Raw genomic sequence first — 26,961 nt, 5'->3', positions numbered from 1 at the left:
TGGTGAAGAGCAAAGCTCGAAGTATATATTGCAACAGTTGCAAAACAACCGACAATCGAGCATGGATGTTCTCAGCGGATAATTACTATCTGGGCAAATACTAACATTTAACAAAAGTACCAAATATTAATTCGAAAACTAAACTAATTACATATGTATATCACAAATGTACGTATATATATATATATATATATATATATTACTGCATACATTTGTAATTGATCAAAAGAGTGTTTGAGGTAAACATCAATTTACAGTTCTTAAATACCTGCGAATACTTAAATCATTGAGTAAACCCACAACAGGCGCCAATATGTTTGAGTGTGAATTTGTAATGCATTGATGAATAGGATTTTGGTGCCTTCATATGAATGCGGCGTGTTCTGATTTCTACATGTGTGTTGGATATCTTGATGAGTTCGACTTGTGCGGTGAAAAAAAAACAAAATATTAGATGTATTAAGTTCTGTTAGTTACTTTCAGTCAGTGTATATATTTTCATTAATAATTAATATAATTTCCTATTTCAAAGTTAAAAATAAAATACATTACTACAACATTGGAATCAAAAACTAGTGAGAGTAGTGATATTTCGAAAATCCATTGATTCGTCCTGAATGTTTTCATATTTTCTCATGCACATACATTTGTACATACATTTTTACATATAATTATAGTATATAGTGTTGAAAAACATTATAATGAAGTGCGACATTAATGCTAAATTCTTTCTTAAGGTGCGTACATTAATTATGTATCGCATATTTGCATATAAACGTATGTACATATGTATAGTATGTATAGTTGGACAATAATCCTGTAACAATGCCATCTAGCGCGCTCATTTACGATTAGTCTTCAAAAATTTACGAGAATTTTCGTTTTTTTACAAAAAAAAAAAATTATTGATTCGTCTACATTAATGTAGTCCCCTTCAAAATAGTCCCCATTCTATGTTATGCCTAGCGCTTCTTCCATTCGTCGAAACACTTCTCCAACTAGATTTTTGGGTTTAGCCTTTCGTTCTTTCAGCGACTTTTAACTACTACCTTCTTACCGACAGCAACAAACAAGTAAAAATGATCTTAAATCATCCCTTGATAATTTACTCCGAAACGGATTCTATAATCCACTAGAATACATCTAACTTGTCCTTAGAAAATCAAGGAAGTGACAAACAATTTTAATGGGTATTTAATTGTAATTGTAATTAAAATATTTTATAAATTTGTGTTAACTTAAATATATTTAAATTCGTGGTTTCATTTAATACTTTACAACAACGGCAGCATAAATCATAAATTAAAAGACACTTCAGCAAATACAGTCAGGGAACAGCTGTTAAAGGAAATTAAAGAAATAAAAAAGTGATAACAGTTATGCAAAGACATTGTCAGTTTATCTGAATGTATCGCTCTTTTGATCGATGAGTCGCTATCAAAACGTATTAAAACAACATTGAATAGAAACAACATAGAAAAAAAATATTACTTATAAAGCAATGCGTAGGATGGAAGTGATGAAATGAGTATTTTATAAAAAATTAATAACTAGCCTTTAGTCTTCAAAATAAATGACTATTCTCAGCCTGAATACTAATATATCTACATCAAAGAAAAGCAATGTAGATTTAATTTGGTCCTACACGTTTTTAAATTTCCTGTAATAAGAAAAATAATACCGGAAACATTTACATTATTTAATTGTGGAGAAAAATTAATATAAACGCCGCAAATAATGGCAATGGAATGGATTACGGCGATGGACAAACGGTAAGTAACAATACATAAATAATTAATCACTAATAAACATTTTCAGTTGGCGTATTAAGAAGGAGTTTTAGTCTGAGTTTTAAAATATTCAAACATGGAATAAATTAGCTAATGGTAAAATTTCAACAGCTTTAGTTACAGTAGAGTAGTAGTAATCGCTTCTCCCCAGCTTAAAAAAATGGTCAATGAAATAAAAATTATGTTTGGCATTTGGGACCAAGCTAGGGCTCTTGAAATTAATCGAATGACCTGAAAACAAATTATTCGAGATAAGCATGTGAGATAAGAATGTAACTGTTAGTCACATTATTTTTAATCACAATAACGACACTTCACAGTTGTGCCAGAAATAATTTTTTTTTCAGAAAACGTTCTGTTCAGTACATTTATTAAAATGCCAGAGATGCTCATGTTATAAGAATGCAGCGTTAAAGCTAATTGATGTATGTAGGTAATTGACGTAGAAACCGTTTTATCCGATTATATCCGAATCGATAATAGCGCGTCATTCTTCAATTTCCCTCGCAATTCGGCGCCAGTTGGAAATAACAAGTGTAACCAGGTCGATCTCCACCTGGTATTTCTTCGTCCTCTGCTTCCACCGACGGGTACTGCATCGAACACTTTCAAAGCTGGAGTGTTTTCGTCCATTCGAACAACATGATCTAGCCAGTGGAGCCGCCGTCTTTTTATTCGCTATACTATGTCAATGTCGTCGTATACAAGTACAGCTCATCGCTACATCGTCTGCGTTCTGTTCATAATTCTTGCGCAAAACTTTCCTATCCTATGAGTGTCGACTCATCGGATGTTGACATCGTCCACCCTTCTGCACTATAAAGCAGGACGGGAATAATAAGCGACTTGTAGAGTTTGATTTTGGTTCGTTGAGAGAGGATTTTACTTTTCAATTACCTACTCAGTCCAAAGTAGCACCTTTTGGCAAGAGTGATCCTGCGCTGGATTTCAAGGTGACATTGTTGGTGTTGTTGATGCTGGTACCTAGGAATACGAAATTATCTACAACTTCAAAGTTATGACTGTCAACAGTGACGTGGGAGACAAAGCGCTTATGCGCTGACTGTTTGTTGGATGACAGGAGATAGTTCGTCTTGTTCTCATCCACCATCAGACTCATTCGCTTCGCTTCCTTATCCAGTGCGGAAAAAGCAGAACTAACGGCGCGGTTGCTTTTTCCAATAATATCGATATCATCGGCGTACATTCTTATAGAAGATTGTACCTTTCTCTATTTCCAGGTTAAAGAAGTCACACGACAGTGATTCACCTTGTCTGAAAAGTCGTTGGTATCCAACGGCTCGGAGAGGTCCTTCCCGATCATGACGGAGTTTTTGGTGTTGCTTACACAGCCATATTGGTTTGCGGGGATACCAAATTCAGACATCGCGGCATAGAGACATCTCCTTTTTGTGCAGCTTTAAAATCGACGAAATGGTGTGTTTCAATCCTCTTTTCGCGATTCCAAGATTTGGCGCATGGTGAATATCTGGTCAGTTGTTGATTTTCCAAGTATAAAGCCACACTGATAATGTCCAATCAATTTGTTGACGGTGGGTTTTAGTCTTTCACATAGTACGCTCGATAGAACCTTATAGGCGAGATTTAGGAGGTTTATCTCACGGTAATTGGCACAGATTGTGGGGTCTCCCTTTTTGTGGATTGGGCAGAGCACACTGAGATTCCAACCGTCGGGCATGCTTTCGTCGGACCATATTCTGCAAAGAAGCTTGTCAGTTCTTCGCCGCGTATTTGAATAGTTTGGCCCGCAATCCATCGGCTGCTATTCGCATTTCTTCATGGTTGGAAAATCGGTCTTGAAACTTTCTGTAAGACGCTTCATTTTTCATAAAATTTTCGACCCATGTTGGACAGCTACTCAAGCTCTTCGTACTCTCGCATTTCGGCCTCTTTCTTTTTATATCTGCAAATGTGTCTCGCTTTCATCGGTAGACATCAGCTTACATCAGTAGACTTTGTAAATCGTTAAAAAAAATTTCACAACAAAAAAAATATAAAACCATGTAAATATTATTTGAAATACAGAAATCCCCACTTAAGTGCCCCTTCTTAACATGCAAGACTTTTGAGACACTTAAGCGGGGAAGGCACTTAAATGAATCACTCTAAAATGCCTCGAGGAATTACCAAGCTTTTTCTCAAATACTTCAATCTGATATTTTTTCTTTTAGTATTAAAGTCACATTTATTTCTTACAAATATATACAAATATACTTATTAATAACAAAAATTATGAAAAAGAGCATTACAAAACTATGTACATATATGCTTTCCTTTTAACAATACTCAGTGCATTCAATGTCAAATTAAAATTATTAAAAGGCTCTTAAAAGAGGGAAATTTCAAACAATTTTGTATTTGTGGTTTAAATATGACAGGCATTTAAGCGGGGATCATTGTATACATTTTCATAAGGTATCAGTCCTAAAGCAGAATTTCCAATTTTGAATGTGTGCATTAACACAATGATATCAAAAGCTTTTTTAGAATGTTTAACATTTTTGTATACTTTCAGTCCTTGTGATCGCAACTTGCGCGATGCTGAGCTGATATCCTGTCGGCTGCGACGCGTGGAGCCATTGTGCCGTCTACCCAGTTCGGCACTGCAACAATTGGCAATGTGCGGCTTTTATGAGGATTTAGAAAAGGGCGTAACATGTAAGCTATGTGCTTGAACTAAATCACATATTAAGATACAAAACATAAATTTGGTACAGAGGATCGCCTTTCATGAATTTTTACTTTTGTTTCATATTAATATATCCATATAATTGTTTTCAAGAAACTTTTGGAAAATCGGAGTACATTACATCGTTTTATCGTCCATTTATTTTATTATCGTATACATATGTTATATTAAAAACCGATTGTATTTACTTTTGCAGTATTTCGTGCTGGTGAACAAGGTCGTTTTTGGTACGCCGTTCTAGGTGGGTCACTGGAAGTTCGTTATCATGCTTCAGATACCGATGCCAAAGTAAGTAGATTCAACATTTCATGTATATACATACACAAATACATATATGCTTGCACATATTCGCATGTCACAAATAGGCAGTATTCAATAGGTAATTCATAAGTATTCAAACAATTTAAATATTTGTATTCACTCACAGCTTGAGGTGATTAATTCTTCATTCTGTTGGAATATATTCTAAAGTGGAAGCAAAACGCAGAGTAGTATAGTATAAACATGCAATCCAATAATGCGTTCATAGCTTTCAGGTGCTATGTGTTCAAACAGACCATTTTTAATTAACATTCATATCTTTTCGCGAATTTCGTCAACGTTGGTGACGACATCAAACTTACCAATAATATTAAGTTTCTTTAATTTTTTAATACAAAAAAAATAGTAATATTTTGTAAGAGAATTGCTTCCATTTTAGGTGTTATATGGATTTCATCTGAGGAAAATATAGCTTGTTTTTTTATCAATAATATCTTTTAAATATAAAAAATTATATACTTCGTTCCATCTTTTTATTGGCTTAAAGATACAGATTTAATGAAGGATTACTGAATTTTTGTGTATTTATGTCTAAGGTGTATTTTAACAGAATAAGCTGAGAATGTTTCTAATGAGATTAACTACCTCGAAATACATAATGAAAAAACGCGTTTTGATCTTACAATATATGTGTTTGCTGAGCTTAAGCTGAAACTACATAAAAAATAATGAGTGATTTATCAAAATATTGGCAACATAAGAACCATATCAATACGTCCCGAAGGAGGGTTGTTAATAGAGGTTGTAGTATTAAAACTAGATCTAGAGTGATATAATATCTTCTTGTTTACATTTAATTTAAAATATTGCCCATTTTAAAATGCAGCTCTACATTTAGTTTTATGCATTATTATTATGCATAACTAAAACTAACTGCTGGGGGGGAGCGATACGAATTTAATACTGGATGTCTGTATGTTCGTGCAAGATTCTTAACTTGAAGCGCAGGAGCTGGAGTACAAATTTAGTTATATTGATGAAACTTGGTGCACGTGTCCCTTGACACTATGAGAAGGTTGTTATTGCATGGGACGAAATCGGACCATTGCTACACCCACAAAATTAAGATGTAAAATTTCGAACAAAGGTTCCGCCACTTCCCTAATACATAAGGTTTGTTTGTACTTATGTTTATACTTATCACAAAGTATTATTTATAGTATAGTAATTTCCTCATAGTGCTTCATCATATAACCACCCCATACCAAGGTTATTTTTATACTCTCGCAACAAAAGTTGCTAAGAGAGTATTATAGTTTTGTTCACATAGCGGTTGTTTGTAAGTCATAAAACTAAACGAGTTAGATATAAGTTTTATATATCAAAATGATCAGGGCGACGATACGAGTCGAGAAATCCGAATGTCTGTCTGTCCGTCCGTCCGTCCTTTCGTGCAACGGATAACTTGGGTAAAAATTGAGATATCTTGACGAAACTTGGCACACGTCTTCCTTGGGACCGTGGGCAAAATCGGACCACTGCCACGCCCACAAAATGGCATACAAAGGTTAGGTTGAAAATTACTAAAAGTGCGTTAACTCACTAACGAAAAACGTCAGAAACACTAAATTTTACAGAAGAAATAGCAGAAAGAAGCAGCACTCAGAATTTTTTACAAAATGAAAAATAGGCGTGGCATCGCCCACTTATGGGTCAAAAACCATATCTCAGGAAGTACTCGACAGATTTTAATGAAATTCTTTATATAATATTTTCTTGACACCCTGTGGAAATGGATGAAATCGGTTCACAACCACGACAACTTCCCATATAACTAAATTTTGAATTCCATCTGATTCCTTCTCTTTATAAGATATACATAAGGAACCAATGAATATAGCGAAATAAAAGTTTACACAAATACTGTACATGATCCTGGCATCACTTGTGAAAAAATTGTCGAAATCGGACTATAACTTTTCAATGCCCTGGATATCGAATATGAAGAACTCAGTGCCTTATGGTAATTTTTCACCGAAAATATCGGTAAATCTTTCAGATATCTTAATTTAATTCAGAGGAAATCTGAAATGAATGAAAGAAATGGTTAATATCAGGTCATAACTTCCCCTAGCTCTCATATACCTAATTATAGGATTTTCAAAAATACTATGGGCTTAATAGCTTATAAATCGGGTAATATATGAAATATCTTAGCTAAATTAAATGAGCATGTAATCATAGATATAATGTATGTTGGTGAAGAAATTTAGTTTAATCGTTTCAGAAATTACCTTATGTACATATATGATGATTTTCGTTTTTCTATTGGACTTTATACCGAATATATGGGTCAAATTGTGTGTTATCTTAACAAAAATATATCAATAAATTGCGGGAGTATAAAATGTCAATCGTAGCTTCCCATATAAACTCCATTTTAAATTCCACTTGATTCCTTCACTTTACAATATACATATAAATCGAGTTTCAACTAAGATATCGGAATAAAATTTTGCACAAATAATGCATTCGAGGTGCGACACCGCTCGCCTTAAAATTGTCAAATGTATAAAATCGGTTCACGAATTACTCCCGCTCCCTTATACTATATTTAATGGTTTTCGATATTCTAATGGGCTTTATGGCGAATATATGACTCAAATTGTGTATTATCTTAATAAAATAAAATAAATAAATTGCGAGAGTATAAATAATCGCTTCCATCCGGAATTAGCCCTTTCTTACTTCTTTGTTTAATATTTGCTAATGCTCCACTGAATTGAAAGTTAAAGACTTACAATTGATCCAATGTCGCAAACTGTAAATGTTTAATAAATGCTAGCAGTGATGTAATTTGGGCGGTTACTTACAAATTAAGATATTATGTAACACAATGCGTTTAATAAATGTTTCGCTAAGCCCGTGGGGGAAATTGCATGCTTAATCAATTGAACTATGCACGTATCAACACCAAAGGGTCAACACGAACAATTATGTAAAACAATGATAATGTTGTAAATTCTTGTGTATAATAGTGAGAGTTTTTATAAGTCAGCCGTCGCGTTGTTCGTCAGGATGCTATGCACACATTGATTGGCGGTTGATTGCACTCGCTGATGTGATTGAAATAGCTGAGCACACGCCGTAACACTGTCATAATACCTACATACATATGTCTACTGCAACACACTACGTTTACATATTTACATATTTGCGACCTGGTATGTATGCAAGTAGTCATTGAAGCACACATGAATGAGTCCGATAGCTCCTTGGCAAATCGGGTGTGAAATCAAGCGAAACCATTAAAAAATTAATCTTAAAATCTAGAGAAATCATAATAAATAACTTAGCGAATGTTTTTCGCAGTTTCTACTTTCACATCTTATAAATTTACCACCACTACATACCATAGCAACGACACCGGTTTAAATAAAAATTGGGTCATAATAGAACTTTGCACAAATAATAATCATTACTCACTCATCCAAAAATTATCGAAAGCGGACTATAATTTGAAAGCCTACATATCCCTCTATATCGAAAACATCTTTCATTTTGCGACACATCTGAATGAAATGAAGTGTGTCTCTTTTAATAATACATTCCGGTCTTCAAAAATTACTGACATGTAACACTTATGAAATTTGCATGTTTTAAATTTTGGCTCGATAGTCGTAGTTTTATGTGTATAGTTTTACATATGTAGATACAATTAACCCATTAAAAATATGCATATTTTGAAACAATTCATTACACACAAGCATGCAGTAAACGGCATTTCATATTGTCTAATTTTATTCTGTTACAAAAACTGTTCATTACACAAAACTAATATAGTTTTACCTGCAATAAAACGTTGTATGTACAATATCAAAATAAAATTCTTATTGGCAAATATATACATATGTACATATATGTAAATGTATTTAATTAAGAAATAATGTTTTCTTACAGGCACCAGTAACTCTGTGCAATCTCAGTGTGGGTGCTACATTCGGCGAGTCCATATTACATGAGCTACCACGAGATAGCACCGTTGTAACGAAAACCACTTGCGAGCTTCTTCGTGTAGAACAACAAGATTTTCGACTAATTTGGGAAGTAAGTAATATAGTTAATTGCCTAGCATATTATTTGGTATAAAATATTCGCTTGCTAAACAAAGTGAAGCAAATTTATTTCTCATACTCTATTCCAAAAGTCGTTGGACTCTAGGAATTTAAATCATAATCAAAGTTTCTAAAGTTTACAAAGTTAGAATAAACATTTTTTAAACGGAGTATTTTTAGTCTATTCTGTTATTACATTACATTTGAATATAAACTCAGGCCGTATAAAAAGTATAATAATTAAAATAAAGAAGTTTTAAGATGTCCATATATACGAGGTTCATCCGAAAAGTACTTTGCCTTCAAGAGAAAAATTACAAGTTTGGAAAATTGATGATTTCTTTCTTAAAACAGATTTTCTTAACCGTCATTTATTTCATATTTCCCACCAAAATTACAGTCTTCACCATATTCAAAATCGGTTAGTCAGATGAAGGCCACTTTTGATTGTATGTAACTTGGAAGTTAAGTAAGCATATATTGTCTAATATACTTTAACTAAATGTAAGTTATTTTATTGTCATTTAGTAAACATATTTTATAATATATAATGCGGTTTGGTTTATGAAATGTGTTTATGTGTTGGCACCTCATCTCCCATGGCAAAAAAAGGTCTTGCGGTGGACATCATAACACATGATTGGTTCAACTAAAAACCAAAAAACAAAAATATTTCGATAGTACACAGATAAATCTAGTCAATGAATGAAGGAAAATATTGAAATTTGAATTTTTGACAGAATTTTAAACAAAAAATCACTTTTTTGGTCAAATTTTCGTCATAGTTGTAATGAAATGATTTACAAAAAATATCTTAAAAAATTTAAATAATAATGATACTTAGTGTTATTTGAATAGTTTAGAATACGGAATTCGCTATTACCATAATAACTTTATTAATATTTCACAGTCTATTTGAGAACAATAACATACAAACAGATAAAATAATAAAAAACAAAACTTGCTATATGTGTTTGTGGAGAATTAAAATCATAAAAGGCTAAGTCGATTTTGTAAGCCTCAACTTAGTTCTTACCGTTTATCAATATGAAAATAATTTTATTTTATAACAATTTTTCGATGCGATGAAAGTCGAATATATTTTGTTTATTAATATGTTATTGTTTTTTACAGAAAAATAAAGAATTGATGAATGACATTATTACAACTTGCAAATTGAAAAATGGTAAGTTTATTTCATAATAAATTGGAAAGTGCAATCCACGAGATCTTCAACTAGACTAAATACACATGATATTATAGACCAAACACTGTGATACCCAACGTCTTAAACGAAACGAACTTTCAATCTTATAAAGTATGCATACGAAAATTCATTCTGTTTTTTCGTGCTAGATATTACAAACTAATATATTTTTTCTACACAACGCTCTCAAACTAAATTGAATCGACTGGACTTCCAGTTATTCATGAAAAGTAGCATGTCAATCTCAAACCTGTTTTTAGTTATTTAGTACTTTTTTTTAGCCTGTACAATGCTCGTTTCGAGCCTTCAAAATAAAATCAGAAAAACTTCATTCAAATCGAATTAATTGGAAGAGAAATTTATAAATTGCGTCCTAATACAAATGTTTTGAACACAGAATGCATATCCAACTAAATATGTGACAACTTTTTTAAAACCACAAATTTACTTTTAATTTCTAAATGTTGATTTTTGTAAAAAATAAAACTTTTTTATTCGCACAAAATTCGGTAGTTTATCATTTTTTACTTCTTATTTTCGTTTTCTATATTATCCAGGTAATGAAGTGAGCTAACACATATAAGTGGTCCTAATTATTGAATCCGCAGCTAATTCGTTTTTGATACGATAAAGATTTTCGATCGAAAATGTTCATGCGATCATTGATTCCGTCGATAAACTTAAATTTTATCTCAAAGTGAGAACGTAAAACTGTTTTATCGACAAATGCAACAAATTTGATCTGTGCTTTTTGCTTTGTTCAACAAAAATTAATACTGACCTTTAAATATAGTGAAATTTTTTCCAAAAAATATTTAATTCGCATGAGGTTCTTTGAGAATTTTTTTTCGCTATTTCGAGGGTGCAACTTTATATCGCTTTTAAACATCTTTAATTTATTTTTGTTAGTCTGTTTTTGGCTCTTCTCTCTAAAATACCAATTTAAAATATAATTTAGTCCATCATCAGTAATTGTTTACATAAAAAATTCCAAATGGTTTATTTCTTCAAAATTTCCGCAACTCACTCATCAACGGATAGATTTCGACCAAAATTTTTGATTTTACGGATTCAATGATTTCGTAATTAGCGACATCTATTAGCCGCGGAATGTATTTTTTCGAGTAAGTGAGTTCAATGTGATCGTAAATTTTATTTTCGAATCGAACCATTTTTCGATCGACACGGATTCAATGATTAGCCCTAATAATTTAATATAAAATAATATAAAACATAGTAATATTTTTAATTCAACGTTGCTGTGTTTACATCTTGTTTCAAAGGGTTCGGTTCCGGAGTTTCTCCAGTTGCTTCATCCCCAACCAAGCGACCTCTAAGTCCTGATCATCCTAATCCCGCTTTACCTATTTCTGAGGTAAGAAATTTTTTCTATATTATAAATAAAATGCTCGGTGCTATATATATTTAAACTCAAACAGTACATTTACAATGCAAACCTAAGAGGAGTCATTAAATTTTTTTTACGTACATATTGGTCCTACTTCATGTGACTTTCGCGTGTAATTTGAAACAAAAACAAGAAGAAACGTTAACTTCGGCTGTACCGAAGCTAATATACCCTTCACAGGTGCATTCCTTTTAGTAACTATGTGTTTAAGCAAATCTAAAGACGTAAGAAAAAGTAAGTAAAAAAAAGAAAACATTTTACTAATTCTTTTTAGGCGGGTTGTTTGCTAGAAACATTAAGGTTATATAGTTAACCGATATGAACAATTTCTTCGGATATTATATTATTACCTTAAGCAGTAATCCATGTCAAATTTCGTGAAGATACCACGTCAAATGCGAACATTTTCCATACAAGCCATTTATTCCGATCGTTCGGTTTGTATGGCAGCTATATGATATAGTGGTCCGATATCGGCAGTTCCGACAAATGAGCAGCTTTTTGAAGAGAAAATAACATCTGCAAAATTGAAATAACATCTGCAAAAACTGAAGGACTAGTTCGTATATATACAGACGGACAGACAGACATGGTAGGGCTAAGTTCGGATGTAACCGAACATTTTATACTCTCGCAATTTATTGAAGAAATTTTATTTACATAACACACGAAAATCAGCATATATAGTATATGAGGGCTGAGGTTATTCCTGAACCGATTTCATTCATTTTCACCAGCAAGGTGCACTATATCCAAGACTATACGTTCACTTAATTTTGATATGATATCTCACATATTAACCAATACATATATGTTTTTTCAAAAACCTATAATTAGGTTAGGAGCTAGGAGATGTTATGACCCGATTTTAATAATTTTTGGAACAGAACACTATTAGAAGAAAACAATTTCCTCTGAATTACATTAAATTATCTAAGAGATTTACCCATATTTTCGGTTAAAATTTACCCTTAGGCGCTGAGTTCAACATGTTCGATATCTGGGGCCTTAAAAAGTTATAGTCCGTTTTCGACAATTTTTTTCACAAATGAAGCCAGAGATGATATGCACTATTTGTGTAAAGTTTTAATCCGCTATCTTCATTGGTTCCTAATGTATATATTATAAAGTGAAGGAATAAGATGGAATTCAAAATTGAGTTATATGGGCGTGGTTATTATCCGATTTCTTTCATTTTTGGACTGTATAAGGAAATGGCTAAGATAATCGACTGCAGAAAGTGGTTTATATAGCTACATCGGTTTGCGAGATATATACAAATAACCGATTTGGGGGCGGGGCCACTGCCCCTTCCTAGTGCGATCCTTTGTTCCAAATTTTACTGTTATAATTTTATTTATTGCTTAGTTATGACACTTCACCATCACCGAATCCATTTAAGTCTTCAAAGAAAAACATCCTATACACATTCATACGTTTTAGTTTTTCTTTATATTCATCGTATATAATAATAATAATTTTTTATTTATTACAACAACACTATTGCAAAATTATACACCAAATCATCCACCAACATTAGTATCCGAGTCCCACAATGAATCGGATGGGTTGGGCCTTGCGAACACTCCTCATTGCTGACTGTTCAAGCTGTCTCAAGGATAGAAAAGTAAGTGAACCATACTTAATATTCATATACATTTTGAAACAGTATTTTTTATGCGGATATTTATGTACAAATGTATGAGGGTGTGTTGATGTCATGTGGAATTAGAGAACCTATACCTACATAGATACATTTATTAAAATCATATATTATCAGTCAGGTTCTGTAATTCACTTCCGAGTGAAATTCAATCAAATTCACTTTCAATCCGATATTTAGTATATTTGCTGTGCTGAATTTCGATTTTACTTTTCAAATTCAACATTTTTTTTTAACTTTCACTTTCATTCGGATTGCAGAACCTGCCTGTATATTTGGATATAAATGTATATTTTGAAACATAAATAAAATATTAACCAACGCTATTTCAGTTTACATACGCATACTATCATATTTACATATATGTAAACATATGTATGTAAATATTTATATACACGTCCATTTACAGGTTGCTGGTAAATTTATTCGCAAATGTGCACCAGGTACGGAATTGGTAGACTGGCTGTTGAATTTGTCATCTATTGTTCATACCAGGGCCCAAGCAGCTGGCATGTGGCAAGCGCTGCTCGAAGAAGGCGTGCTATCCCATGGTTAGTCCGCGAATATCATAATTAACAACTTTAAAAAATAAAGGGTTTTCCTAAAGTGTGTGTAGGTGTAAAAACAGAGTACAACGCACGGTACTATAGGCTCTACTCTGCAATGGTTCGTATGTGTATTATGAAAAAAGTTGCGTCCCGCTAGTATTGTATATGTTCCTTAATCATATGGTTACTTTTCCTAAATATGTAAAGTAATCGGTTATTTGATAAATTCGCTAAATATAGCTGACATTACGGACTGTAAACTTGTGTAAATACACGTACGTGTAAGTTTAATGAAGCTTTAAACTGCCTCCTATGTAAAACCCTTTATATAATTTAATTTGTCATTCAAGAACATACCAACAATGTTTGCAATATTTTGCGGTTTCAGTGAATAAAGAGCAACCCTTTAAGGATAAATGCTTCTTGTACCGGTTTCGTGTTGACGAAGATGGCACAGCCAGCAGCTACTCGACGACTGAGGATATCAATGCGGCTAATGAGCATGTCCGTGAGTCTCTGAGCATACTTTTCCAACGTGGACCAGATGCAATACTGAGAATGATTTTACGCAAGCCGTAAGTATCTACCAAAGTATACACATTCAGACATGTGAATACATGCATTTTTATTATTGGCCTTGCAAATTTCTAGTGTTGTCAAGCTGACTGACATCTTTATTAAAAAGTTTGTAACCATATATGTAGTAGTATACTTATGCACTCAGAACGTTTTAATGTATGAGCTGTATGCGTTAGTGTTTTTTGGTAGCTTTAAAAATTCATCTTGGGTTTACGAATATGGTATGTGTATTATTCACATCTACTAATCATCATATACATAAATTCTATAGAAAATAATATTGCGCTATTTTTCGATTTAATTAAATATTTCCCGATGTCTGCAAACATGTTAAGCAAATAAATTTAGTAAGTGGCTCCAATATTCTTTATTAGACGAAATTGTGAACCAGTCAGTACTATTATTTAATATTAACAAAATTTGATATAGTCAATCGGAGGGACATCATTTTTGGACACTAGGAATAGTGGAGATTTTTCATTCACACACCTTGGCATTTGGAATAACATTATCTAGTTAATGAACGAAGGATTTTTTTTTATATTTTAATTACAACTACTTTTTTCGAGCCAATATATGGCGAAAATTTTACAAAAAAGTAAGTCTTTTGGTTAAAACTCGGTCAAAAATTCAAATATTAATATTTTATTTTTTCCTTCGATCTTTAACTGGATTTATCAATGTACATACTATCAAAATATTTTTGGTTTTTTGTTTTTAGATAAACCAATCATGAGTTATGATGTCCATGATGTTTATATTTTTTAAGACATGTCAAGGAGATGAGGTGCCAACGGCTGAGTTTTGGGAATTTGTAAATAAAAATTTCACAAAATAATATTTAAATATCAATCTTTGATATGCAAAATTGTTTATATGAAATACGTGATTGTATATGTATATTTAAAAAGAATTGTAAAAATATTCTTGTTTTTAGCCTCTGAAACCCACCTAACCCCTTAAACCAACCAAGTTGGAAGAATTGGACTCCATAAAAATAGGGTCATATTTATAGTGAAGCAGATAAGAAATAGTATGTATACTAAAGCAGCTAGCTAGCCACAATTGACAAATCGAAATACTATCTTATCGTGTACGATTTCAAATCTTCTCATGAGTACTACAATATTAGCACGATTTTCGCTAATGAATTTACGTAATGAAATGAATTTACTTGAAGTTTGTTACAAAGTTTATGAATATTAAATGGCTTCATCTGTTCTCAATATTATAATTACTAATATAACAAGTGAGGAAGGGCTAAGTTCGGGTGTGACCGAACATTTTATACTCTTGCAATTTATTTATTTAAATTTATTAATATAACAAACAATTTGACTCTTATATTCGGCATATACATGGTATAAAGTCCATTGAAAGTTTGAAAACCCTATTATTAGGTATATGGGAGATAGATGAAGTTATGACCCGGTTTCACTCATTTTTGGCACGGAGACATATTATTAGAAGAAACATATACCCTCAAAATTTCTTCAAAATTTTTGAGAGACTTAACTATAATTCCGGTAAAAAATTTGTTAGAAGTTCTGAGGTCCTCATATTTGGTGTTGAAAACTTATGGACCGATTTCGATTTTTAGAAGGGCGCTGCCACTCTTTAAATTCAGTATTTTTGCAAAGTTGTGCTCCGATATCTTCATTAGTGCCTACTTTATATATGTATTGTAAAGTACACGATTCAGATCGACTTTAGAGTTCTGGTATATGAGAAGTAGGCGTGGTTGTGAACCGATTTGGACTATTTTCGCAACATATCATTGGGAAGGTAGGAAGATATTATAAACCGAATTTCGAGTAGTTTCGGAGGTATGGTTTTTAACCCGTAAGTGGGCGGAACCACGCCCATTTAAAATTTTGTATACCATTTTGAGTGCAGCATTTCTGTACCATCTTTATAATGAAATTTAAGGCTTCTGATGGTTTTCCTTACTGAATTAAAGCATTTTTAGTAGTTTTCAACATAACTTTTGTATGGGAGGTGGGCGTGGTTATAATCCGATTTCCTTCATTTTTGGACTGTATGAGGTAGTACCTAAAAGAAACGACTCTAGAAAATTTTCTTGATATAGCTTTAGTAGTTTGCGAGATATGTTCAAAAAACTTAGTAGGGAGCGGGGCCACACCCACTTCCCCAAAAAAATTACATCAACATATGCCCCTTCATAGTGCGATCCTTCATACCAAATTTTATGGCTGAGTTATAGCTTTTTATATGTTTTCGGTTATTGTCATTTTGTGGGCGTGGCAGTGGTCCGATTACGCCCACCTTCGAACTTAACCTTCTTATGGTACCAAGAAATATGTCTTCCAGTAATCTTTCACAATACTAATTAACTATTCATCAAGATATCTCAATTTTTACTCAAGTTACAGCTTGCACGGACGGACGGACAGACAGACATCCGGATTTGAACTTTACTCGTCACCCTGATCATTTTGATATATATAACCCTATATCTAGTTTTAGGACTTACAACCAACCGTTATGTGGACAAAACTATAATACCCTCGTAGCAACTCGCAACAGCGAGAGTATAAAAATATAAACAATTAAAATAATTATTTAAATGAAACTATTTGAAGCTGTTTTTCATATATTTATAAGATTATGTCCATTATCATACCTTTTCCTTTTATGTATATGAACATTTTCAATTAGTTGTGTGATTATTAATTTCAGCTCACATGAACGAACCCCTGAAGAACTTGAACTGATTTTTGAAGAACTTTTACACATAACAGCCCTTTCACATTTGTCGACAAGTATAAAACGTGAACTCTCCTCTATTATCGTTTTTGAATCACATGCAAAGGCTGGAACTATACGTAAGTTAAACCTAATTTTATTATCATTCTTAAGCAAACAGTACATGAAAGTAGATATATATGAATTTATTTATATGTATATGTACATATGTAAGCATAGTACCGTAAACGTTATTTAGATATTATAATAAATGTTTAATGAAATCATGGGCAATATTCTAGTTGTAGACTACTTTTATTATTTTGCAATAAGTTGTACACGTTTACACAGTACCAAAATCGCACCTATTTCTTATAACTCTCATTTATTGAAAATCACTTAATATTGTGGTTGTCCCCTTTACTTTAAAGTGACTTTCTTTCAAACACTCTCAAAATACACACATACCCAATATTCGGATGTGCTATAATTAAACAATCTTAGATTTAAAATGTTTCCAAAAAAATTGCATTAAGATAACACCTGTAGTCTTATTAATATTTATATTTCTTTTAACACAGTATTTAATCAGGGTGATGAAGGTCGTTCATGGTATATATTACTCAAAGGATCTGTGGACGTTGTAATCCATGGCAAAGGTACTGTAGCTACCCTAAAGAATGGTGATGATTTTGGTAAACTCGCATTAATAAACGATGCTCCCAGGTAAGTTTCCCACACAATAGGATTTATTACCTTTATTTCTGTTACAACAAAAAATCTAATTGGTTTTGTAGCAATAATAGGATAATAACAACGAACAGTGTAATGATTTTATCGACCATAAAACAGTCGATGAAAGGGTCATCCCTTTTGTTCCGCTTCTTTGTCCAATGTAGGAAAAATTAATTAATGAAAGTCCATTCGCGTTTGAATCAGTAGATGGGACTAGCTATCGCCGTGACGTGGATCACATTAGTTTAGAAATATAATTATAACGAATTTTGTATAGATCTATACATTTTTTAACAAGTTAAGCCCATTTGTATCTAATTAGAGCTGCAACGATCGTCTTAAAGGAGAATGATTGTCACCTTTTGCGTGTTGATAAGGAACATTTCAATCGTATTCTGCGCGATGTAGAGGCTAACACGTTGAGACTTCAAGAACACGGCAAGGATGTTTTAGTCCTTGAGCGAGTGGCTAAGCAACGGGGCCAGCATTCGGCGTTTAAGTAAGTTCGACAAACATAGGGAAAAATACCTATATCTATTCCCTCACATCATTATACATACAGTAGCGGACAAAAAATGGACACAGTTAAAAATAAATCTTTTCATTTTCGATTAGAAGTCAAAATAAAATATTTCCGATATTTGAATTTCAAATATGGAATTTATTAAAAATATTCTTAAAACTAAACGCGATACAATAGAAACTCGATTTTTTTTTAAATAGTAATAATGATAGAGATACCACAATGTCTTCATTTAATATTTCGATTTGGTTCGATGGCATGGTACAGAATCATCCTGAAAAATTACGTTGTCCATATAGGAAAAGTACTCTTCAATTGAAGGGGCCATGTTCTCCAGTAATAGCTGTTTAATTGAGTTAACAACTCAACTCTCCAGCACCTTGATAAGAAAAACACCCCCAGATCATTAGGGTCCCCCCCGCCTAACGGTACTTCTGACACATGAATTATAGAAACGTTCACCAACTTTTCTGCTAACGTGCGACATATCGTATGAACCGAAGTGGTTAATTTTGGATTTATCTGAAAATATGACTTTTCTCTAATATTCCTTGGTCCAAATTTTGTGCAATTTAGCCCACTGGAGGCGTTTTTGTCGCATTTTTACTGAAAAAAGTGGTTTTTTGGATGGCCAACGGTTTTTTGGAGGCGCCGTAGTACAATCCGTGTTCTGATTTCGGTTCCATTCAGTTTCCGAACTTCGATTCTAATGTTTCGAATTTGTATCCCCTTAATATGGGGGTCATCCTTGACAGTAGCCGTCTTCGGGCGTCCGGAGCCAGCTTTGCGTTTTATAGACCCAGCCTTTGGATATTTTTGAAGGAAAACACTGATAGTAGTCTCAATAAACTTTATTTGTTCACAAATTTTGCGTATACTCAATCTCTGAGATCACAAAGACAAAATTGTTGTTTTATCAATTTCACTCAATGTTGACAATTTTGTACTTTCCATTTTATTTGCAATGACATGTACACTCAGGAAAATAATTAAAAGCGTTTTCTTGTATCTGAATAATGTATATAATATACTTTCTTGTATATGAGAGTTTGATTTGTTAATACTACATCGATTTAAAGTCACTGCAAGTAAGTGTCCCGTTTTTTTTTGTCCGCTACTGTATATAGTACTAGCTAAAGACTACAGGCATTGGTCTGCATGATATTTTAAGCAATTAGGATATTAAACAATATATGAAATAAAACACACATAATAAAATAGTTGGAATTAATATATAATTGGATGGTAGCGACATCCATTTATAAAACATTTTCCAATCAAAAACAATTTTATATACCTTTAGGCGGTGCCATCTATTTTTGGCAAATATAAAATATCAAAAAAATTTATAAATTTAAAATTAATTAAATTCACTATTTAAATTGGACACCATGTTGATTAGATCGATCGATCAGATGTAATTCAAAATTGCGGTATATAGGATGAACTGAATTTCGTTGATATTGGTCTAGTACTTCCACAGATATAATTTTTCACTCATTATTTATTTTGTTCATCAATCTCAGTGCAGCTCTTCTGTACCATCCTTACCATAAAATTTAGGATTTCTGGTGTTTTTCATTAGTGATTTAACGCACTTTTTAGTAATTTTCAAGTAATCTGAAGTAAGTATTTCCAAGTAATTTTCATGATAGGTGGGTGTGGGACCATGCATACCTTCCCAAAAAATGTTGTCCCTTCTTTTTATTATACATACTTTGTACCAACTTTCATAGCCTCATTTATGGCTTAGTTATATCAGTTTATAAGTATTCAGTTAATGCCATTTTGTATTAATTCCATTTGCTCATCTACTATACCAATACCTTCTTATGGTGCCAAGGAACACGCATACAAAGTTTCATTAGAATATCTCAATTTTTACTCAAGTTATAGTTTTGACGGACGGACAGACAAACATCCGGATTTCAACTCTAATCGTTACCCTGTTCACTTTAGTATACATATGCTAAACATGTTCTGAAAAAAAAAAAAAATTATTCATAAAAGTCCTAAGTCCTATTGTGATATACTCGTTAACTTTCTTTCTTTTCTATCTTTTTCGCTTCGTATCTTCTTTCGTTCCACTTGCTATTAATATGACCAAATTTGATACACTGTATAAGAGTAAATTTTCAATTTATTTATTTATTCTGATCTTAATGATTACTCGTTTCATTGCTCGTTTACTGCTAAGTATACATAATACAGAGCTTTGACAAATATTTCGGTCGACATCTTCTAATAAAATATGTTTAACTTTATTTATAATGGTCTTTTTTTGCCTGTACCTTTTGCGTAGCTACAATTGTTCATTAATAACAAAAAAGATTTTAATTATAAAAAAATCCTAACACAATTAAACGAATAGAATAAAAAAGTGTTGCATCACTAACCCTTCTGAGTACTTTAAACAGGTATACGGTCATGTCGGGTACACCATCAAAGATGTTAGAACATTTACTGGAAACTCGGCTCGGCAATCAAGTGAGCGGTTTGGATCCCTTTTTGGACGATTTCTTGCTTACACACATTGTTTTCATGCCTGTTGTGCAACTAGTGGATGAGTTGGCCAATTAATATCCTTTTGTAAATAAAACCATAAATGCACAAACACTTTTACATTTATATATGAATTCAATACATTACCTGGATTGGAGTTCCAGACTATTGTCACGATAGCTTTTTTGACTATTTGACTTTAAACTAGAATTTGTTAAACAAACGCCCACAGTGACTATAAAATAGTTTTTTGCGGTAAAATTCATACTATATTTTCAGTTCAGCTTTAAGGAATTCATCAATGAAAATATATATCTAATAAAAAACACAAAAACTTAAATAGAAAAACAGGCAGGCAAATATTGTTAATATTGAATTTTGATAGAAAATTGCAAGATGAAATACCAAAATGTTGTCATTCTCCTTCATCATCCCAGTTGAATATTCTTATTTGAATTTTTAATAGTAATAATTAATTGCATTAGTATTCCTTAACTACTATGCACTTTTCATTGCGATTCTAATAATGGCTCGCAAACCCCAGAGGATCGGGAATATATAATTAACTTCAAGAAGCGCGTTGTACAGTTCATGCAAAAATGGGTGACAGCCGTACGTCATGCAGCATTCGACGAACCAAGTGTCTGTGATTTTATTGAGGTTCGACTAAAATAATAAAATTAATATAACAATCATCTGTTAAATAAAACTTGTATGAACATTTAAAAGGATTTAGCAGCTGAAATAGAACTCGATCAAGAACTGAGCGAAGAAACTAGCATTATACACAATGTTCTAACGCAAATGACACGCTACCAGGAGGACCGTAATCAAAACACTGGCCAGAAATGGAAGTTACCACCAAATGGACAGCCTATTTGTTTATTTAGCGGTAATACTACGCCTTCAAAAACTATTATTCGGCCCGATGACGATAGTAAGTTTGTTGGTTTCCTTATAATTAAAAATTCTATAAATATTTCTTTTATTAAAGTAATATTCCGGGTATACTGCGCTGATCACACATATTGCACTTTACGATTTCCTCTGCATACCACCGCCGAGATAATTAAGGCATGTGCTGCCGATAAGTTGCAATTAAACCGAGGACCTGAAGATCTAGTACTAGTCGAAGTAAAATCGAATGGAGAGCGTTCAGTCTATAAAGACAATGATGTTAGCGTTCCCACTGGCCTGAGCCTGAATGGTCGTCTTTTTGTCTCGGTGAAAGATCATCTAGACGCATTGGTAATACAAGTTTTTAATACTATAATATGCATAAACTATTATATTACAAACTCAAATTACTTACAAATTACTTTCCACTAGACTTCCCTCCCCGAGCAAGAAGGTCCTATTGAAGGCATAGACATTGATTTAGAAGTAATGAGCACCAAAGAAATAGCCTACCAAATGACACTTTTTGATTGGGATCTGTTCTGGGCAGTACATGAGTATGAACTTCTATACCAAACATTCGGGAGACATCACTTTGGCAAAGTGAGGAGAAATTTTTATTTCTATACCTCTTAAATAGCGATTGCGGTTTCAATTAGCACAAAAAATAGTATTTTCAACTATTAAGTTAATATTTTTAAAAATTAATTTTTTAATATACAAATATTGAATGTGAAATTTGATTTAATATTCGACTATTTTAAGATAACCGCCAATCTGGATGTATTTCTTCGCCGCTTTAATGAATTGCAATTCTGGATCGTCACGGAAATCGTGTCTACCAGCAGCATGTGTAAACGCGTTGGATTATTAAGGAAGTTTGTCAAATTAGCTGCCTAGTATGTGAAATTACTTTCAAATACAATATTATGTTAGCATATAGCCTTATATTTGCAGGGAAATGCATTAGTATTAATTCGTGGTAGGGCAAAAAAACATTAATTATGGTACATATTCATTCCATAGAATTTATTCATTTCTCATAATTTGTCAATGTTCTACTTATTTTTATTAGTATTTATATTATATTTCTTCTTTTTCATAATGTTGCATAGTGCTAGATTGTTATCATATTTTAATTGATATTTTTAAACACATATACAGGCGATTGTATGAATTTCCCTGCAGAATTATATATGTGAATCTATTCAAGTACTTATACCTATATTTATCATGTAGCTGCAAGGAATACCAAAATCTGAATGCTTTCTTCGCCATCATCATGGGTCTTTCAAATATGGCAGTTTCGCGACTCACGCAAACCTGGGAGAAAGTACCTTCGAAATTTCGGAAATTGTTTCAGGAATTCGAAGCTCTTATCGATCCCAGTCGAAATCATCGTGCGTATCGTGTTTATGTAGGCAAACTGCAACCGCCAGTAATACCTTTCATGCCACTTTTATTAAAAGATATGACTTTTGCCCATGAAGGCAATAAAACTAGCTTAGAAGGACTAGTTAATTTCGAGAAAATGCATATGATGGCGCAGACCATGCGCACGATTCGTTTCTGTCGTTCTCGAAGTTTAGGTAAATGGCTTTCCCAGGTATTTCTATTAGATTTTAACAATTATTTTAATTTTAGGACTTGAGCCACCGTCACCAAAGAGTGAAGGAGAAGTGCGTTCATATATTAGTTGCCTGCGTGTAATTGACAACCAGCGGGTTTTGACAGCTATGTCACAAAAAATTGAACCAATACGAAAAGCATAAAGCAAGTATCTTAGCTATCACCTACATATATATTATCGGTAATTATTCATGTTTTTTAATTCCATATACTTTGAAATATAATACTAATATCTTTAATTATATACATATGGTGCATAATTAGTATATGGTAAATTAAAGCTCAAAATAGTTCCACTGTTGCTTATTTCTAAAGTCCCTATCTAACAATTGTTAAAATAAAAAAAAAACTAAATGTATGTACACAAAAAGTAAGCTTAATACTCTTATTCATAGAAAGCATTAAATTTACAATAAAAATATATATTCCATTTATTGAGTATTATAAGTTCCATAAATCAATCTTAAGTTTGGTCGTTCCAGCAAATTCAAAGTTACATGTATTCAGTACTAACTGTTATATAATTTGTAAATTTTGTTTCAAGTGTACAACTACACGACCTAGAAACTATGAGCACTTCTTAAATAAATTAAACAATAGACCTATAATGTATAGATTATCCCGGTTTAGCTCAGCACAGAAAAATATAATAGTCAAAGCACTGTCAAATCACGATTTCAATGGACCGAAATACTCGTACGATATCGATTTCAGTCTGACCAGTTTTCTCATGCAATTCTCCAATCTATTAATTTCATAAGATTTGTTACAGTCGTCTACTTTTATTGACTTTTGTAGAAAAATCTCTAAATGTTTAAACTTAAAATTTTAGCTGGTTATTTGTTTCTGATATTCACATACATACATGTACGAGAACAAACATGTACATATATGTGTATCATATTATTTACATTCTGTACATGTATTTTATTAAAAGTATATATTATTATTAAAGTAAATCGGCCAATAAGGTGATGTAAAATTTGATAGATATCCACTTTTCCAATAACACAGTCGTAACAATAGTAATTATAAAACGCTTATCAATTCTGTTTCTACTGTCTCTGTGACAAATCAGAAGATTAGCTGAAAATATTGTTAGAAGTTTGCATTATCTTCAGTAAATATTCGATTGTAATTTCGTTTTTCGTGTAATTAATAGGAAATAAATTGTGACAGGTACATATAAATAAATGTTTAATGAAAATATATTTTTCGCTTTGCAATGCCGAATATGCTAATATTTTATGCCAAATTAATATTCGTATATATTGTAAATAAGCATGCGCGTAGGAATATATGTATGTATTATAAACTTTTTAGCATATTTAGTAGTACGTAAACACATAAACACCAACAACTTCAATATTTTGATTAACCCTTATTTACTTAAATACATACATATATTATAGTATGTTAAAAATTATTATTCAATAAAATGTACCACCATCGAGGTGAAAATGTATGTATAGCTATAAGAAATTGTATTCAAAAGATCAAAAACATGAATAAATTACGTGACCTACTTTTCTTCGATCTATAAAAATCAAAATATTAGGGAATCAGAAAAAGTCTGTAGATTGGTAAGCAATTATCACATTAATAAATCATAAATTGATTCATTATAATTTCATATTTTCATCCGAAGACAACTCTATTACTGCTACGAAAATTGACTACGCTTGTAACTACCTACAAATAATTTTGTTCCTTAAGCAATAATATAAAAATATAAAAAACCAAAACTAGGAGCCTTAGATCTTATATCTAGAGAAAACAAAAAACACCCAATGGTTTCTTAAAAATCGAATTTTATATTTACATTATTTCGTTTAATTGACAATTCTAAATGTATAACACCAAACCGCAACATACACAATAGGGATAATGAAAGTTTATATACAAAGCCTTTATTACTTTATCTATAGCAAATTTCGAAAGTCGTCCATTTACTATATAAGTATTAACCTAGAATATTTGTAGAAACAAATGTCGCCAAAGAAGTCGGATCAAATTTAGTACCTTTATTATTATTTAAAAAACAATATTTAAAATAAGGTTTTAATTAAGACAATTCACTTATATCTCGAAAAAAATATTACTATATTTGTTACTAAACTTCAATAACTAACATTAATTTATTAGAAATTTAGAATAAATTAGCAACAAATTATGACAGTATAGATATAGATGTTAATGTGATTAGATTTGACAATCTTGAAATTACACCATAAGAGCATAATTCTACATTTTAATAAACACTTATACCTAACATACATACATACTACATATGCATATTGATGTGTCGCAATGTGCATGAAAGGCGTATACTTAAAACTGACTTTTGTAGACTTAAAATTAATATACCTCACTAAGGTCCAAGAGACATTAAACACCGCATATACAATAGAGATCTGCACGAGTGCTTTTGACATTAACGAATAAGAGTACAAGCCATTTTTGGGAACATAGAGAGCTTTGTATAACTGGAATCGTATAGAATCGGACGATTACCATATCGGTATCACCGTAAGCGCCACATGTGCATATACATACATACATAATATGTATTTTAAAATAATTGCAGGTCATAATAAGTAAAATAAATAAATTAAAAAAACTACTACGGCAGCGATATGAAATTTAAATTCCGAAATATTCCTTGAAATGTTTCTAATTTATATACAAACCATATATGTACATACATATATTCAATTTCTGTATACTTGTTTTCTTTTTAGATACTGGTGCAGGTCTCTAGAACACTGTTGATTTCCAAAAAATCCTCTTTAGCATATGAGCATATGTACACACATACAATGAAACATTTGAAATTACTCCTCTCATTGAAAATGGGAATGATTTTAATGACTTTATTTTGCAAATAGCAGTCAATAAAATTGTTGTTGTATGATGATAAGGGAAGTCAAAAAAGTACTATGGCTTCGGGCACTTTCCAAACATTGTTAATCTTCCCATTATCTTCTCTGCGAAACAATTGCCCTCTTCCAATCAATTTCCTCATTCACCTGCTATACTAACAATTCAAACATATGTACATACTTATGTGTGTGCATATGAACATATCTACATACAAACATATGTATATGGATATGTAAACACATTTCAACCAAATTCACTGTAAGAAAAAAAACTCCAATTAACTATAAGCAACATAAACATAAAAGAAAAATAACCAAACCAGATATGAAACTTTATGGAATCTAAAATATTAAGAACCAACACCTTTACAATAAAATTAAATCGAGCAATATTGTATTTCAAATTTTTATAGTAATTGTCTGTTCAATATACACTAAATCAATACTTATGTGAATATATGCATGTATGAACTTATACAATAATGCTAACACTATTTCTTTAAAAACTTGAACTTTTATTAACCAAAAATTATATTGAAAATATATTTCAAATAAAATTAAATACATCAAAACAATACTTTATTTTTATTTAAATAATGTTTTAACTTTATTCTTTCTAATTCATTGGACTTACAACCGAGGGAATAGATAATATGCAAATTTTTAAATAAATGATCCCAACTACGGATTGTTCTGTAAACGCTTTAACCTTTTGTTCTAGTGTCTGGTGAACCATTATAATGTTTTCGAAGTATCTTCGTACTTTGATAAATTTTCGTAAACTCTTCTAACGGAAATATAAAGGA

General features: G+C 31.9%; 1 protein-coding gene across 13 annotated transcripts; it reads left to right on the top strand.

The window, feature by feature from the left end:
• The first annotated feature begins 32 nt into the window (after positions 1–32).
• LOC105221435 (rap guanine nucleotide exchange factor 4) lies at positions 33–26,154 on the top strand. Of its 13 annotated transcripts, XM_054234756.1 has the most exons (22): positions 35–168; positions 1,290–1,772; positions 4,327–4,469; positions 4,697–4,788; positions 8,722–8,868; positions 10,011–10,062; positions 11,367–11,458; positions 13,032–13,118; positions 13,564–13,705; positions 14,091–14,277; positions 16,982–17,127; positions 17,569–17,713; positions 18,045–18,221; positions 20,663–20,824; positions 21,254–21,407; positions 21,477–21,684; positions 21,742–21,995; positions 22,077–22,247; positions 22,410–22,543; positions 22,884–23,233; positions 23,289–23,417; positions 26,015–26,154. In XM_054234756.1, the coding sequence occupies exons 2-21, from the start codon at positions 1,738–1,740 to the stop codon at positions 23,414–23,416; spliced, it is 3,006 nt and encodes a 1,001-aa protein (XP_054090731.1). In that variant the 5' UTR covers positions 35–168; positions 1,290–1,737; the 3' UTR covers position 23,417; positions 26,015–26,154. The 13 variants fall into 13 exon arrangements, with proteins under 13 accessions (XP_028902205.1, XP_054090731.1, XP_028902204.1 ...); XM_029046372.2 differs by having other exon boundaries at positions 33–116; positions 23,289–26,154; XM_029046371.2 differs by having other exon boundaries at positions 23,289–26,154.
• Positions 26,155–26,961: the final 807 nt, after the last annotated feature.

Source organism: Zeugodacus cucurbitae, chromosome 6, assembly GCF_028554725.1.
Source record: "Zeugodacus cucurbitae isolate PBARC_wt_2022May chromosome 6, idZeuCucr1.2, whole genome shotgun sequence".
Lineage (NCBI taxonomy): Eukaryota > Metazoa > Arthropoda > Insecta > Diptera > Tephritidae > Zeugodacus > Zeugodacus cucurbitae.
Note: the sequence above shows the minus strand (reverse complement) of the source record. Positions and strands in the feature narration are given on the sequence as shown.